Source organism: Sander vitreus, chromosome 8 (assembly GCF_031162955.1).
Source record: "Sander vitreus isolate 19-12246 chromosome 8, sanVit1, whole genome shotgun sequence".
In the NCBI taxonomy this organism is placed as follows: Eukaryota; Metazoa; Chordata; class Actinopteri; order Perciformes; family Percidae; genus Sander; species Sander vitreus.
In genome coordinates this window covers 34,650,118-34,666,824 of record NC_135862.1, presented here as the reverse complement: position 1 = coordinate 34,666,824, position 16,707 = coordinate 34,650,118, and the positions used below count along the sequence as shown (strand labels likewise).

Genomic DNA, 16,707 nt, shown 5'->3' with positions numbered 1-16,707 from the left:
AGAACCGTTTGATGTGCGGCGCAGAGCATATATCCCATTATATTTTTATATTTTAAATTGTCATCTTTCGCCTGAAATTTTCGTTTTCCTTTAGATATAATTAAAGACATTTCCACCATAAATGATTGCATAAAAATGTACCACAATGCAGAAAATGAAAATGTATCAGAGGAGGACCCCTGACCCCAAGGCCCATTCTGAGCCAGAACAAATCCTTATCTGTACAGTATGAGGGCCATGAGGAGTTTGGATATACAATTAGTTTTTCATCAACATTTAACAAGATTATATTTATATTAGTCTCGCATGCCCGGACCTTCCTCCGCAGCGCTGTGGAGGAAGGTCTGGCTAGTCCACACAGCATTCCGGGATGGGAGAAAAACGTGCTCTGGTTTAATGGTACTTCTTTAAACCAATCACAATCGTCTTGGGCAGTGCTAAGAACCAGACGGAGCCACGGTGCCTCTGCTAAATAGCCTCAGGAAGGAACTTGTTTTGGTGGAACGTGTGAACGTTCAAAAGTAGTTTTGCAACAGAAAACTCCGATTGGACAGATAGTCTAGCTAGCTGTCTGGATTTACCCTGCAGAGATCTGAGGAGCAGTTAACCATAGTCCTCACAAATCAATCTATATTTATATATACTCATCAGTACTCGAATTGCAAACTGGACCCTGTGTTTGTTTCATTGACATATTTCTTCTGTTTGTCCCTCCAGCTACATGTACTGGACAGACTGGGGAGAGGAGCCCAGGATAGAGCGTGCTGGTATGGACGGCAGCAACAGGTACTCTATCTATTCAACCCTTAAGCTCTTCTGTATTTACAGTCATATTGTAAAGCCCAGTTCAGACCAAAGATTCGTGATGAGAAAAAAACGTTGCAGGAGAGGTTTCAACACCGCAGACCGGCGCATTGCAAGTAGTTGCAAGTTTTGACTCGTCTCGTCTTGAACCTTCGGTCTGAACTGGACTTTACAGTACAGTATTCCCGGTGCAGCCAGTACAGAAGCAGTAACAATCCTACAGAAACATAACCAAATGAGAGCACCAGTTGTACAATCATTTCATTTGCCTCTGTCTCTAACAGGAAAGTTATCGTGGTGGTGGACATATACTGGCCCAACGGTCTGACCATAGACCTGGTGGAACAGAAGCTGTACTGGGCCGATGCCAAACTTAGCTTCATTCACAGAGCCAACCTGGACGGATCCGCACGGTATGGCACTCTGTCTATGTCTGTGTATGGGAGTGAATACAGTTCAAAGTAAACAGTAGACCTGTGCTAACTTACATGACATTTCCTTAGTATGCTTATATTTAATTCATAAACCAATATTATAAAGAAAAAAGCTCCCTGAGCTTATTTTAAGAAGTTACATTTCATCTTAAGTACCTGTAATCTCAAATGAACTTCCATGTGGGGAGTGGAGAGGATTTTTACAGATACAGTTCAGTCAGCCAACATACACAGATAAGTTTATTGATATGAGAATACAGCCTGGCAGTACAGTTCATCTCTGCCGTCTGGGCTCAGATAGAGCCGTGATGATATAAAATATCTCTCCCCAGACGACGAGTCAGAGTGCACGTGTATGCTGAGGTAGTAATGATGCTGGCAGATATATTTGCATAGAGAAATGAAGCAGCTGCTCTGGCAGAACAGGGGAGGTGTCTAACTTTTTTTGTACACCTTAAACTGACCACAAAATGGTAGTTGTGTTAGATATAGGGCTGGGCGCTATGGCCTAAAATTGTTGCTGTCGCTACAACATTTTGCTAGCTTAGAAATCTAGACGCACCCTAGCGGCAGCAAATTCAATTTGCAGCCAGGGGGGGTCTAGGCACTCTTCGTTGGCTTGCGAGCTGGAAAAACCAAACTCTGGTCAGGCAAATCACATCGTGTATAGAGTCGGTAGGCGGGCTTATGGCTGCTGCTGCTGGGAACAGTGGTCTTCTGGAAGACTTGGAGTTCAGCTTTTCTTTTAGAAAAGAACAAAGAACACCACTGAAATCATTCTTAAAAAAGGAAGATGTGTTCGGAGTTTTGCCGACCGGATACGGCAAAAGTTTAATCTATCAACTAGCTTCGCTACCTTCTTCGTTGCTCTGCCTGGTTGTAGCGCTATCCTATTGTGTGCAGAGGGAATTTGAAAGACAACCTTGGATTGAGCTCCGTCAATGGTGAGTTCCCAGACCCAACATCTGCATGTGGGTCTGGCTTGTCAGGCTAACATTTTGCTGCTCTTTTGCAACAATATTAGGCTGAAAAAACATGCATACAGGCTGAATTTCACCGCTACATGGTTAAACCTCATTGGCTCTTACCAGTGTATCTCTGTGTGTACTTCGTCCACAGCAATCCCACCAATCAGTCCCAAAACGTTCCAGTTAGAGAGGAAATGGTGTAAACATGTTCTTTGTAAATCTTTACAATCATTCCCTGAAAGAACCAAGCAGGCCTGCCTTGTTGCACCATCCAAATCTTCTTCACAACCTGACATTTTCAGCGTGTGGCTCGCTAGCTCGAAGTCTGTTTTTGTTTCCCGAAGAGAACAGAGTTTGAGAACAGAAACACAGAGGACAGCTGAGGGACATCCGGTGGAACATGTGAGGCAATTATTCTGGAAATATCGTCGATCCAGACTAGGTTCAGCCAAATACTCACACACTAACACCAGTAGCTTACTTGATATGGTTGTCTCAGTTATCAGCTGCTATAATGGACAAACCTACATTACCTGTTTGATGAAGGTGGAAATAAAAAACACTACCAAAAAATTCTTGCACCTTTTAAATGTTACAGTACAAAATATTTACTTGTGTTTCAGGACCCCCTATTGAAACTTGAGAGAGAGAGAGAGAGACAGAGAGAGAGAGAGAGAGAGAGAGAGAGAGAGAGAGAGAGGGAGAGAGAGAGAGAGAGAGAGAGAGAGAGAGAGAGAGAGAGAGAGAGAGAGAGAGAGAGAGTGAGAGAGAGAGTGAGAGAGCGATAGAGAGAGAGAGAGAGAGAGAGAGAGAGAGAGAGAGAGAGAGAGAGAGAGAGACAGAGAGAGAGAGACAGAGAGAGAGAGAGAGAGAGAGAGAGAGAGAGAGAGAGAGAGAGAGAGAGAGAGAGAGAGTATGAGAGAGTTGTCCAACACAAACAGCTGTGGTATGGAGGCCCCAGTTAAAACACACACAGCCACTCACACACACACACACACACACACACACACACACACACACACACACACACACACACACACACACACACACACATATCAGCCTTCTTTCTCCACATTGTATCATTCTCTTTGTTTCAGAATGGTTCAGGTCCGACCTCGTTAGATTGTGACGTTGTGACTTTGAGGTAAAAAAGGGCTGGGTATCCTTCAAAAAATGCTCGATACTGATACTGGTGTCGATACCTGTTCCTGAACAATATTTTTCAATACCAATTTTATCAAAATCCATTTTAACAAAAAGGAATTACTACATTATACATTACAACATTGTACAAATCTTTTGTCACCTCCTTTACACCTATGTGACGCACACTGTAGTCAAGCCTACAAAATACAACCACGCACGCACACACACACACACACACATGCGCACACACGTGTCTCTACGACGTGTAATGTTAGACAGCCAATCACAGACATCATTATATCTTCATAGAAGCATGCTGCATGCTTATTGGCTCACTGACGCTAATAACATTTACTCCTTAGTTATTGAAGTTTGGTATTGAATGACAAGGCATTTTTCGATACTCGATACTATGGAGGCATTTCGGCCGGTGCCTTAAAAGTATCAAAGCTCGGTACCAAGCCCTAAAAGAGGTGCATGTTTGAACCCATTCTTCTTAGCCGATTCAAACTGTGTGTCAAACGCTGATCACAGGACCTTGGTTGTATGCATTTCCCATCTCTCTTTCCTGTCATCACTTTATTGTCGGCTGTCCAAAAAAGCATAAAATGCCCAAAAATGGTATTTAAAACAAGTAGTCTTAATTCACATTCCATTTTAGCTCATTATTTAACACAGAGAGTTAGGAATGACTGTAAAGGCAGCTGTTCTTTTGGAAACTGCTACTAGTGTGGCTCATTTCTACAGTTGTTACAATATGGTCCGGTCGCGGCAGACGGCCGCCCACCTGATGTTTCTGCCTGTTAAAAGGTCCTCGCCACCAAATGCTTGCTTTTGGAGGAATTGTTGGCTTTCTGTAAATTATAGAGTGTGGTCTAGACCTACTCTATCTGTAAAGTGTCTTGAGATAACTTCTGTTATGATTTGACACTATATATAAAATGTAATTGAATTGGTGTCCAGGTTGGATTAAATCCAAACCAAAATTTGGTGGAAATGTTTTACGCTGTTGGAAAAATGTGGCATCTGTTCCTCTGACAGCAGCATGCTAGTTCTAAAATCAGTATATCCACTAGCTCTCCCTTGTGTTGCTTGATGCTGGACAACACCCTATTTTTATGTAACTACAGCACTCATTGGGCCGCCATCATGTGTGTATGTACTAGGGATGCACCCATACTGATGCCAGTATCGGGTATCGGTCCGATGCCGTGCACATGTACTCTTACTTGTAGTCATAAAATTACTCCGATACTACCAGAGGTGGAAAAAGTACTAAAATATTGTACTCAAGTAAAAGTACCAATACTTTGATATAGTATTACTCAAGTACAAGTGAAATTACCTATCTGAAAAATGACTTAAGTAAAAGTAATAAGTAGTTCATTTAAAATGTACTTTAAGTAAAAGTTACTTAGTTACATTAAAAAAAACTCTAAAACGGGGCGGGGGGATTTAGCCAGTGTCCAACATACGTTGTCCTACGGGTTGCTAGTGCTAGACAAAAATTAGCAATGCCACGAAGCATGAAAAAACTTTGTTTGAAGTACCAATGCACAAATCCTTACCAAAACATGCTTCCGCAGATTAGATGTGGAGTTATTGAATGCTGCCAGTTCAGTCACCTTTGGCAGGCACATCTGGCATTGCATGATGATGCTATTGGCCCTCTTGAATTTAAATGAAGAACAGTCTTTGAAATGTGGCGTGTTGGGCAGCAGAATTCAATGTTTCAGCTCGCCTGATCCTCCTCTATCTCGTTCTCAATCTCCTACAGAGAGACTTGGATCCTGGTAGGCAGCCTAGATGCTGATCATTCTCCTACAGAGATACTTGGATCCTGGTAGGCAGCCTAGATGCTGATCATTCTCCTTACAGAAAGACTTGGATCCTGGTAGGCAGCCTAGATGCTGATCATTCTCCTACAGAGAGACCTAGATCCTGGTAGGCAGCCTAGATGCTGATCATTCTCCTACAGAGAGACTTGGATCCTGGTAGGCAGCCTAGATGCTGATCATTCCTCACTGTGGTGGTTCCGGGCGCGATTTTCTTTCTTCGTTTCGGTTTTCGTTAGTCAAAGTTTTTTTTTTTACTCCGTAACAGATGGCATTTGTAATGTAGCGAAATACAATACTTCACTCAAAACGTAATCAAGTACATTTTAAATTACCGATTTTAAAAACTACTTGAAAAATACAAAATGCACAACAAAACTAACTGTGAGTAAATGTATTTTGTTACTTTCCACCTCTGGATACTACCACACCCGACTTCTCCGTCAAGCAGGTATAGCGACGGAAGAGGAGCAATGCCAGCCGTTTACAGTTTTTGGCTGTAAAAAAATAACTAGGATCTTGTCCAATGCATGATTTCACTTGGCACCAGCCATTGTCAGTCTCGAGCCGAGAGATTCTCAGCCGTCACCACATCACAGAAACCGTGTTTCCAAAGCTGCTTTGTGAAAATAGCACACCAGCAGCCTGTTGCCCGTAAACTTCACCACTGATATTTGGAGTAGTGGTGTTAGCCCAATGTCTCTCATCAGCTTAACGGCATAAACATGAATCTGTATTTTTGGTTTCTACACAGCGCTGTTTTAACAACCACAGTGCTACTCTGTAAATAGCGATTTCTTTCACAAACAGGCAGAAACGAAAGCTCTCGGTGTGTAGTCTAACTGTTTTAACTGTTATAGTTTGCCACAAGTCTTTAAATTGGACACAATCTTGTGAGCTTAACTGCTGGCGTAAACAACCCATCTTCTCCGCTGGATCAGTAAATCCACATGGGTACTTAATATGCACGGGAATGACGTCATCTGACTTTGCGTTCTTCATTCTTTCTACACTTCACTCAGTATTTTCATATCAGGAATGATATGATTTATTTTATTGACACTAGCCCGGGGAAATATCCAGGCCCAGACACTGAGCTTTGAATAGAAAAAAAGGCGTGGTACTTTGAAAATACTGCTTTGTTGACAACAATATCCAATACCCAAATCATCTGTGTGTCTGAAAATACCCTCGGACCCTAGAGGGATTATTAAGTACTTGTATCGGTACTCGGTATCGGCAAGTACCCAAATGTAAGTACTTGTACTTGTACTTGATCTTAAAAAAAGTGGTATCTGTGCATCCCTAGTATGTACGTTAGGAAGATGTGGTGTTCTGTTGCACGAATGCTCATCGAGTCACAGTAGAGACATGGACACATGCAGCTCAGTTAGAACGGGAGGCTTTCATCAATGATATAGTTTGCCTTGTCTTCCAATTAATACACACACACACACACACACACACACACACACACACACACACACACACACACACACACACACACACACACACACACACACTGAACAGAGCTTTGAAATCTGGAGTTGATTAAATTTGTCCTTATTTTTCTTTTCTTAACCACTGCTGGCAGTCTGCTCTGCTTTTACAACACACACACACACACACACATACACACACACACACACACACACACACACACACACACACACACACACACACACACACACACACACACATACACAGGACTGAAAATGATGATTGATGAAAGCCAGTTTCTGGTGTGTTGATATTCTTAATACACGCCTCCTTTGATCCGGTGCCTAAGTGTGTTTGTGTGCGTGCATTTCCCTGTAAGTGATTTTAAAGTGTGTTTTAGAAAAGAGCCACTCTCGCCTGATTCAATCTAACACTTCTCTCCGCTTCATGCTCTTTGTAATTGTTTGGCCCTAAGGATCGGGAGAGGGCATACCTTCACCGAGGCTGCACAATGTGCTGCTTTATTAAGAAAGTGTGTATTGGCGTCCACATTGCAGTGGAATGTGGTCTAGATGTTCATGGTCCCGGGGGGGAGGATGTCTAATGGTTCTCTGACCTTTCCTCTCGTGCCTCCATCAGGCCTAAACTTCCCTTTTACACCAGATGTCTAATGAGCAGCTTGTGATGACTTGTGTGCTCCTCAGAGAAGAACTCCTTTACATTTCAATTCTTTCATTTTCAGCGCTTTTCTTAAAAACCACCCTCATGCCAAGAGGACAAGCTCATTAAATTTTCCTCTCGTGCCACCCTTATTACACATTTGACCCCCTTTTTGTTAGCTCCACTGCTGATGATGCAAAATCCTTTGTTTGTTGTTCAAATTGTCCAACACCTTTTGTTTTGTGTGGTTTAATGGGCATTGCAGTTTAGGAGTCAATAGTGGCTCTCTGTTAACAATAGAGTTTTTTGCGTCTGTGTGTTTCTGTCAACTTTGAATGAAGTGTATTTTACGATGCTAAAATTACTGATTGTTTACATGGAGTCTGGTGGGTTTAGCGAACGCAATTTTGCGGATGTTTTTATGTTTAAAAAAATTCTTTCCATAATGTTGTCAGACACTTAGGGCCCTATCTTGCACCTGATGCAGCGCAGCACAAAGCCCGACGCAAGTGTCTAGTTTAAGATCGACCCAGTTGTCAATTTCCCGTCCCACGCCCACATTGTTTAAATAGCAAATCTAAATCACCCATCTGTGGCCCATGGGCATGCTGGTCTTACAGGGAGGTGTGTTCAGGTGCATTCTGGGCATGCTGGTCTTACAGGGAGGTGTGTTCAGGTGCATTCTGGGCATGCTGGTCTTACAGGGAGGTGTGTTCAGGTGCATTCTGGGCATGCTGGTCTTACAGGGAAGTGTGTTCAGGTGCATTCTGGGCGTATTGCTATCTTGAGGCAGCAGGAAGTGACCGCTCCATTGACCAACAAAAACCTGGTCTAAAGTCAATAACGCAGCATTTCATTGTTATTTTAACAGAGCATTAGTAAAATGCTCCTAGGCTCGTGCACAGCGCGCACACACTATGCTTGTTACACACACAGGGACGCACAGCAGCACACAAACATGCAAAAGATTACAAATAAAAATGTTATGGTGCAAATCCTCCATCATAAAAGCAATGCTCCAAGGTCCAAACGTGTCTGGATTTTAAAGGGAATGGGAGATGATCTCTGATTGGTTTATTGCATGTTACGCCCAAAACACACCTATGAATTAAAGACACTAAGTACAACCCTTTAGAACCATGCGCCCGGCACACGGAACCTTTTTTCCGCCGTCAGACTAGCAAAAGTGGATTTGGACACACCCTAAACGCACATGCGTCATGCGATTCACGCCGTGCACTCTGAGATTAATCTGAGTCTGTCAGTGTATGTAAACGTAAATACAAGCTGCACAATTGTCCTGTTAACTTACATTGTAGCTTGTTTCTCCGCTGCAGACTTTTGCTTAATACTGGACCAATGTCAAAGATTGTTGTTCCCATCAGTCACTTAGACACAAAAATATAGGAAAATAGGGTCCAGGTTGAAAAAAAACGGTAGTTTCCCTTTAACATGTAAAGCCGGAGATGTATTTGCTGTTTAATTTCTGAGTAATTACACAACCAACGTTCCGGACACAGGATACGGGAGACAGCCGTCATGTGTTGGCAATGCATAGTTTAAAGCCAGTTTATCTCTGGCTTTAAACAGCTTAGTGGTATCTCAAAATATCCCATCAAAATACACACAGTTTTAAATTTCCCAGATTTTAGAAGTATTTTGAGTTCCCTTCCATGGTAGCAGTTTGCAATACAGCACAAAACAGCAACCTTCCTCTGATTCTTCACTTGTGTTTTTGTCCTGCAGTGAAACAGTGGTGGAGGGCACGCTGACCCATCCGTTTGCTTTAACTCTGTCTGAGGAGACCTTATACTGGACCGACTGGCAGACCCGCTCCATCCACGCCTGCAACAAACACAGAGGAGACAAAACCAGAGAGATCCTCAGTGGGATTTACTCTCCTATGGACATCCAGGTCCTGGAGGCCCATCGGCAGCCTTACAGTAAGAAAAGTCTTTCCCGTATATGTGTACAGTACAGTCAGCGGTGGAAGAAGTATTCAGATCCTTTACTTCAGTAAAAGTTCTAATACCACACTGTAAAAATACTCTGTTCCAAGTAAAAGTCCTGCAGTGAAAATGTTACTTTAGTAAAGGTCTGTAAGTATCATCAGGAAAATGTAGTTGTATTTTAGGAAGTGTAAAGGATCCAACCAGTTGTGTGTTTAATGGTCTGATCATCTCAGCTGGACTTGTAGCCGTTATATTGTTGGCTAGTTTACTTTAGAATCAAACATCAGATTTTATAAACTACATGTGTTTTGTGTGCAGTAATCTTAATGTGTAAAGTAACTAAAGCTGTAACAGATGAATGTAGTGGAGTAAAAAGTACAATATTTCTCTCTGAAATGTAGCGGAGTAGAAGTAGAAAGTGGCATGAAAAGAAAAGACTCAAGTAAAGTACAAGTACCTCAACATTTGGACTCAAGTACAGTACTGGAGTAAATGTAGTTACATTCCATTACTGAGTACAGTACATGTGCAGTAGAGTGAGTGGTGTCATTGATCTGTGATAAATGATTACAGTTTTACATACTTGCTGTTATGAGAAGCTCATCATATTTTCTTCTTCTTCTGTCTCTCTCTGTCTTGGCTGCAGTCCAGACTCCCTGTAGTGACACTAACGGAGGCTGTAGTCATCTCTGCCTGCTCTCTCCAGTCCAGCCCTTCTACAGCTGTGCCTGCCCCACAGGAGTCCAGCTGAAACCAGATGGAAAGACATGCAAACCAGGTATGAGTTCATTCACACTAGTTCTGTCCTCGACTAAAGAAATTCTTAGTCGACTAACGGACAGTTTATGCTCCTGCGTTAAGTTGACGCTGTGGGTGCGTACGTAGGTACGCAGAGATACCGACCCTACGCCGTAGCCTGACGTCACCTCTCAAAAGATTTAACTACACGTCGCGGTGATGCAGACAACTGTGATTGGTCCTCTCGGCCGTGGCTTGGTAGCGTTGCATTTCCCCCGACCCATTTCCTGTTTCTCCTTCTCCACAAACATGAAATCAAGGAGAGGGTTAACTTCTCCTGCTCCAGATTTCCCACCGTGGTCAGAAAGAACAGGGGAGACACTTTCTCTCATTATGACTCTAGAGTCACTACTCACTCTGAAGATAATCACCATCACTCTCTCACTCACTCTACCACACACTCCCCACACTCACACACCTCACAGACCTCCTGTCCACCACAGCTTCATATGTCTCCTGTATTTGTTTGTGCTGGACACATATTAAGGATTTTACTGGTTATAAATGCAAGTGAGATACTGGACTCAGAGTCATTAGGATTTGCTGTTGCTCACCTGCATCACCATTTTCTCTGGTGTGTAATGTAGTGATGCAGCCTGGAGTGTATCAGCTTGAAAACAAGTAGAAGTGACCTCTGTGTGAGCAGACTGGGACACTAACTGACCAGGCCGCCATGTTGATTCCCACGATGCTGAAACAATAGAGCCTTCTTCTGCAGAAACACAACACTGTGTTAGAGCGCGTCTGTGTCTGTTGTTGCTGTGTTATGTGAATGTATTACATTTGAATGAAGCATGCCAACCAATCACTTAGCCACCGTTGACAATAAAAACAACAATGCTCTATTGTGTCAGCCTGCAGTGTGTGTGTGTGTGTGTGTGTCTTTTTGTCCGTGCTTCTAATTTGTTTTGCTTGGCTGGTTAAATTGAAGGCGTTTGTTATTATGCTGGCAGCAGAGCGCGGTCGTGTGTGTGTGTGTGTGTGTGTGTGTGTGTGTGTGTGTGTGTGTGTGTGTGTGTGTGTGTGTGCCTGAGACTGTTTGTCAGGGGTCTTTAAGTGTCTGAGTGAAGTCAAGCGAAGAGAAGAGTGGAATCACAGCCGCTTTCCCTCCCTTTTCCCGTCATTTATCCCCCCCCTCGCCTCAGTCATTTAGGTAACGATGGAACAACTTTCAATGTCAAATCTGATTGGTGCCAAGGCTGAGAGATGCCAGATTTTGATTGGTTGTGAAAATGCAGCTGGAACGAGAGAGGGAGAAAGATTTACATAATTTGCAGAACTACGTGTTTTTGATATCTGAGCTATCTGACATTATTTTAGGTATTGGAGATGATGTACTATGTAGAGCTGCAGAGATTAACTGATTAGTTGTCAACTATTTAATTAATCGCCAACTATTTTGATAATTGGTTTGAGTCATTTATTTTTCTCATGATAAAAGTCAGAATTCTCTGATGTCAGCTTGTTAAATGTGAATATGTTCTAGTTTCTTCTCTCCTCTGTGACAGTAAACTGAATATCTTTGAGTTGGGGACAAAACGAGACATTTGAGGACATCATCTTGGGCTTTGGGAAACACTGATCCACATTTTTCACCATTTTCTGACATTTTAGAGACCAGACAACTCATCCATTAATCGAGAAAATAATCAACAGATTAATCGACTATGAAAATAATAGGTAGTTGCAGGCCTAGTACTGTGTATTGCGTAATGTGCTGAAGCAGAGTACACAATTAAATGATGTAGATTTTGTAAAATGTAGATTTTTATTTTACACCTATGTGAAATGTCAGTATTATTTCTACTATAATGTCACCATGGCTTTGTCTGACGATTCAGATGAATTGATCTAAAATGTGGAAAGAAAGACAAGGCAGATAGGGGAATAGAAGGAGAGAGACACTTTGAACTGCTTTAAATGTGAGCTCTTCAGAGTCAGAGGTGTGCGAGACAAAGGAAAACAGTTAATTGTCTCCCAGGAGATGAGTTTGGCTCCTGTTAACTCTGAAGCAACAGCCCAAACCCGGTTTGGGATCCCCGAGGACAGCAGAGCCCTTTGTTTCTACGCTGGATGGAGCAGAGACTAGTGATGATAGTAGATCTTGGCTCAGGCTTCAAATATTTTTCAGCCCAGATAGATCAATGTATTTGGACTTTGCTTCTATGACTTTATTTGCCTGTAGGACATTATTATTGTTAGGCTATGTTGCTGTTGTTTACCACTGTGGCTGCTTGTGTTGATGTTCTCTCTGCTTTAGGCAGGGCTGGAAAGTTACTAAGTATACTTACTCTAGTACTGTACTTAAAGGGTAACATCGTTTTTTTCAACCTATGTTCGTATGTTTTTGTGTCTAAGTGACTGATGGGAACAACAGTCTTTGACATTGGTCCAGTATTAAGCGACAGTCGCTGCAGTCTGCAGCGACGAAACCAGCTACAATGTAAGTTAATAGGGCAATTGCGCAGCTTCAATTTACCTTCACAAAAGGGCTCATTTTGCCGCTGACAGGCTCAGATTAATATTCTAAGTGTCTGACAACATTATGGAAAGGATTTCTAAGGAGGTTGACCTTTCTCGCGAAATTGTGTTCGCTAAACCCACCAGACTCCATGTAAATAATCAGTAATTTTAGCATCGTAAAATACACTTTATTCAAAGTCGACAGAAAGAAAAAAAACCGTCTTGGTTCGTCTTTCCACTGTTCCAACAATCACCACTCTGGTTTGGTTGATATAAACACTTAGTTTACCGATTTACATGTGAAAATATTAGGGCTGTCAAACGATTATTTTTTTTTAATCGCGATTAATCGCTGAAGTTCTATAGTTAATCGCGATTAATCACATATTTTATCATAATCACATGATTGAAATTCTATTATTTTGCATTTCAGAACAGTTTTTAAGTACATATTAACAATGGAAAGCCATTTTTACCAGTGGATCTTGATTGGGAATCAAATGAATGCAAAGAAAGTTACTTTATGAACTTGATTTTAAGATTTGTAATTATTTATTTACTGTAAACAAAAGAAAAATGTGTGAATCTGTCATTATTGCACAGTTCCTCCAAGTACCTAACTAAAAAACTAAAAATCCCTGTCCTTACTAGAGTCAATCTAGTGTTTAGTAACTCCTAAATAATGTTGATAACTCACTGACGTCCAGTGATCACCGGTTAATGAGCAGCTCATTTCTGCACAAGTCCGTGTTAACACAGCCCATCTCCACTCTTACCCGGCGACAGAGAAACAAGGTAGATAGTCCAGTACACTGTTGTTTCCACAACAACAAAAACACAGCAGTCTCTGAACTCGTGTTGGGAGTTTCGTTGAAGTTGGATGTAGTCCAGTTTTTGTCTAATGAGCGGACACTTGCAAACAGGATGGATGCAAGTTTGCCTATAGGGTTACATTGCAGCCCGGTTCACAGCTGCTGGTTACAGCGTTCACGCTTAAGACAGATTGTTGTTCCCATCAGTCACTTAGACACCAAAACATAGGAAAATAGGGTTCAGGTTGAAAAATACCGAAGTTACCCTTAAGTACAATGTTGAAGTACTTTCACTTGACTTGAGTATTTACATTTTATGCTACTTTATGCTTCTACACTATACGTTAGCAGACTACCATTTATTTCACAGCTGTAGTTACTACTTACTTTTCATATTCAGCGTTTACAACACATATGACAAGCTTATAAAATACACGTTGTTAAAGATGAAACCACGTGTCAGATCTCTGTAAGTTGAGACATTTCCCCTTTAAACCTCTCAAATAGTTTGAGACCCAAATAGGTCAAATCATTCTGTTTCACACAAAAAACAAAGATTAAAAGAAAAGTCCAAAAAGGAAAACAGATTTGTGTAGCAGACCTTTGTTTTGTTTGGAAACCAACTTGAAATTTGTTTCACCACAGAACCATTGACATTTGGCTGTGGTGTTTGGCTCTAATCTGATACCAAGAACTCTGACTTGGATCTGCTGGATGGAGCCTTGATATCTATACTTTAATGACATGAGCTTTGGAGAAATGTACAAGTTTCCCAATGGGCGGAAAAATGTCTGCTCTTTGTCAAGTTTATAATGATACTGAGTTAACAGCAGATATGCAGAACTTTCTTCTATTCCTCCCCCATTAATCATCTCTGACCCTCCCATTTATCTGGTGACCCTTAGAGGGAGCCCAACCCTGAGGCTGGGAACCACTGGACTAAAGTATTATTATAAATAATGAAGTATTATTTTACAATGCATGACTTGGTTAGGAGTATTTTGCCATCTTTTATTGATACTTTTAAAGTTATAATACGTGATATTTCTGCATTAAAATGTCTAAAAACGACTGGACCTATGTTCAATATTTTGTTGAGTTGTGTACTTACATTCACCCAAATGTTTCCAACAATGCTCAAACCCAGTGAAATCTTGGTTTAAGCATTTTGTGTCTCCCCTCAAGAGAACAAGATTGGACAGCCTTTGCCATTTGAGCATCGATGTGAATGTCAGCATCACATCTAAAATTCAGACTTCAGACTCTTACTTCAAGACACAGCTTTATCAAGTATGAGAAAATACTCTACTATGATGACATTGTCAGTGTCTGGGCTTGGAGTTGGAGACTACTTTATAACATGCATTACAAAGAAAGGTCTGCACACCGTAGCTCCATTATGTGCAATTTATTGGCACATTCTACAAATATGGTGGCAGTAGCTCAGTCCGTGGGGAGTTGGGTTGGGAACCGGAGGGTTGCTGGTTCAAGCCCCAGTACGGAGTGTGTACTGGTAGTTGGAGAGAGGCCAGTTCACCTCCTGGGCACTGCCAAACTGCTCGGGGCGCCTGTCCAGCAGTCTCAGCCCCCTCACTCGGACATCTCTCCATTTGTGCATGTATAGGACCTGAGCATGTGTGTATTTCAGGCCTGTGTGTAGTGTGCTCTAACGAATTGTAATTTCCCCCCTGGGGATCAATAAAGTATAAATACATTTAAAAAAGTTACGTTTCAAGCTAATGCTATAAAAGCTAAGACATAAAATTGGGCCTCAATAAATAATAAAAACCTGTCTGGTTTGTTCAGGAGCAGAGCAGGTTCTTCTGCTGGCTCGACGGACCGACCTGAGGAGAATCTCACTGGACCTGCCGGACTTCACTGACATAGTACTACAGGTAAACACACACACACACACACACAGCTGGAGGCTAGATATCGTCTTAGATTTTGGATATTGTAATATCGTAATATGGTATGGTACTGATGATTATTTATCAAAAATCTCATTGTGTAAATATTTTGTGAAAGCACCAATAGTCAACCCTACAATATCGCCGCAATATTGATATCGGTAGGTTTGGTAAACAAATATCTTGATATTTGACTTTCTCCATATCGCTCAGCTCTAACACACACACACACACACACACACACACACGTATTCATCCCTGTTCCTCTGCTCATGCAGGTTGATGACATCCGCCATGCCATAGCTATAGACTATGACCCAGTCGAGGGTTACGTCTATTGGACAGATGATGAGGTTCGCGCCATCCGGCGGTCCCACATCGATGGCAGCAATGCCGTGGTGCTGGTTACCACGGAGATCAACCACCCAGATGGCATTGCTGTGGACTGGGTGGCCAGAAACCTGTACTGGACCGACACTGGCACTGACAGGATTGAGGTACATCTCAGGGCTGCAACTACCCATTATTTTCATGGTCCATTAATGTGTGGATTATTTTCTGGATGAATGGATGAGTTGTTTGGTCTCTAAAATGTCAGTACATGGTGAAAAATGTGGATCAGTGTTTCCCAAAGCCCAAGATGACGATCATTTTTATGGAATAACATTTATATAATAAGTTTCAAGAAAAGACAACCAAAGAAAGAAATACATGTGATGAGTATAAACAATGTTGTTCTGTTAGTATGTTGTATTTTAATATTGTATAATGTGGTATTCCAGGTCACCAGGCTGAATGGAACCTCTCGGAAAATTTTGATTTCTGAGAACCTGGATGAACCCAGAGCCATCGTCCTGGACCCAGTTAATGGGTAGGTGTGTGTGTGTGTGTGTGTGTGTGTGTGTGTGTGTGTGTGTGTGTGTGTGTCCAATTCCAAAAATATACACAGCATTAAACTCTGCTGGTAATAAGGCTGGTCTTCCTTCTTTAGAAAGTATGAAATGATTAACAGATGTTTTACCCACACATCTTCCAAAAATGAAATGGATAGACTCAGTGGTTCCCAAACTTTTTTCAAGTGAAGGAGCTTTAAACACAAATTAGACACAAATTGGACCACGGACCCCCATCTGATTTTTGCTTTTAGATGTTTCATTACAGAAAGTTTATGAAACCCATGACCAAAAATGTCATTCATTCTGTCATTGTGTTACTTATGGATAGACTTACAGTGAAAATAAATGATTCCCCTTTTTGCTGGGGACCACCTGGAACCCCGTCAAGGATCCCTGGGGGCCCCCGGACCCCATTTTGGGAACCACTGCTCCAATCTAACTGATGGGAATGTGTGAAGTGTTTGATTTCCCTGTGATTGAAAGTAAACTCCATCTTGTCTCTTTGCGTCTGTCTCTTTCAGCTACATGTACTGGACCGACTGGGGCGAGCATCCCAAGATCGAGCGGGCCAACCTGGATGGAACAGAGC

The 16,707-nt window shown here is 41.9% G+C and overlaps 1 protein-coding gene across 1 annotated transcript in view; it reads left to right on the top strand.

The window, feature by feature from the left end:
• Positions 1–16,707, top strand: part of lrp5 (low density lipoprotein receptor-related protein 5) — a 68,127-nt gene that overhangs the window by 17,622 nt on the left and 33,798 nt on the right. The window contains exons 4-11 of the mRNA XM_078257928.1: positions 718–786; positions 1,089–1,217; positions 9,034–9,230; positions 9,886–10,017; positions 15,119–15,207; positions 15,501–15,719; positions 16,005–16,093; positions 16,640–16,707. The exon at positions 16,640–16,707 is cut by the window's right edge and continues 104 nt beyond it. Of these exons, the coding sequence (XP_078114054.1) occupies positions 718–786; positions 1,089–1,217; positions 9,034–9,230; positions 9,886–10,017; positions 15,119–15,207; positions 15,501–15,719; positions 16,005–16,093; positions 16,640–16,707 (992 nt within the window). The remainder of the gene's footprint in view (positions 1–717; positions 787–1,088; positions 1,218–9,033; positions 9,231–9,885; positions 10,018–15,118; positions 15,208–15,500; positions 15,720–16,004; positions 16,094–16,639) is intronic.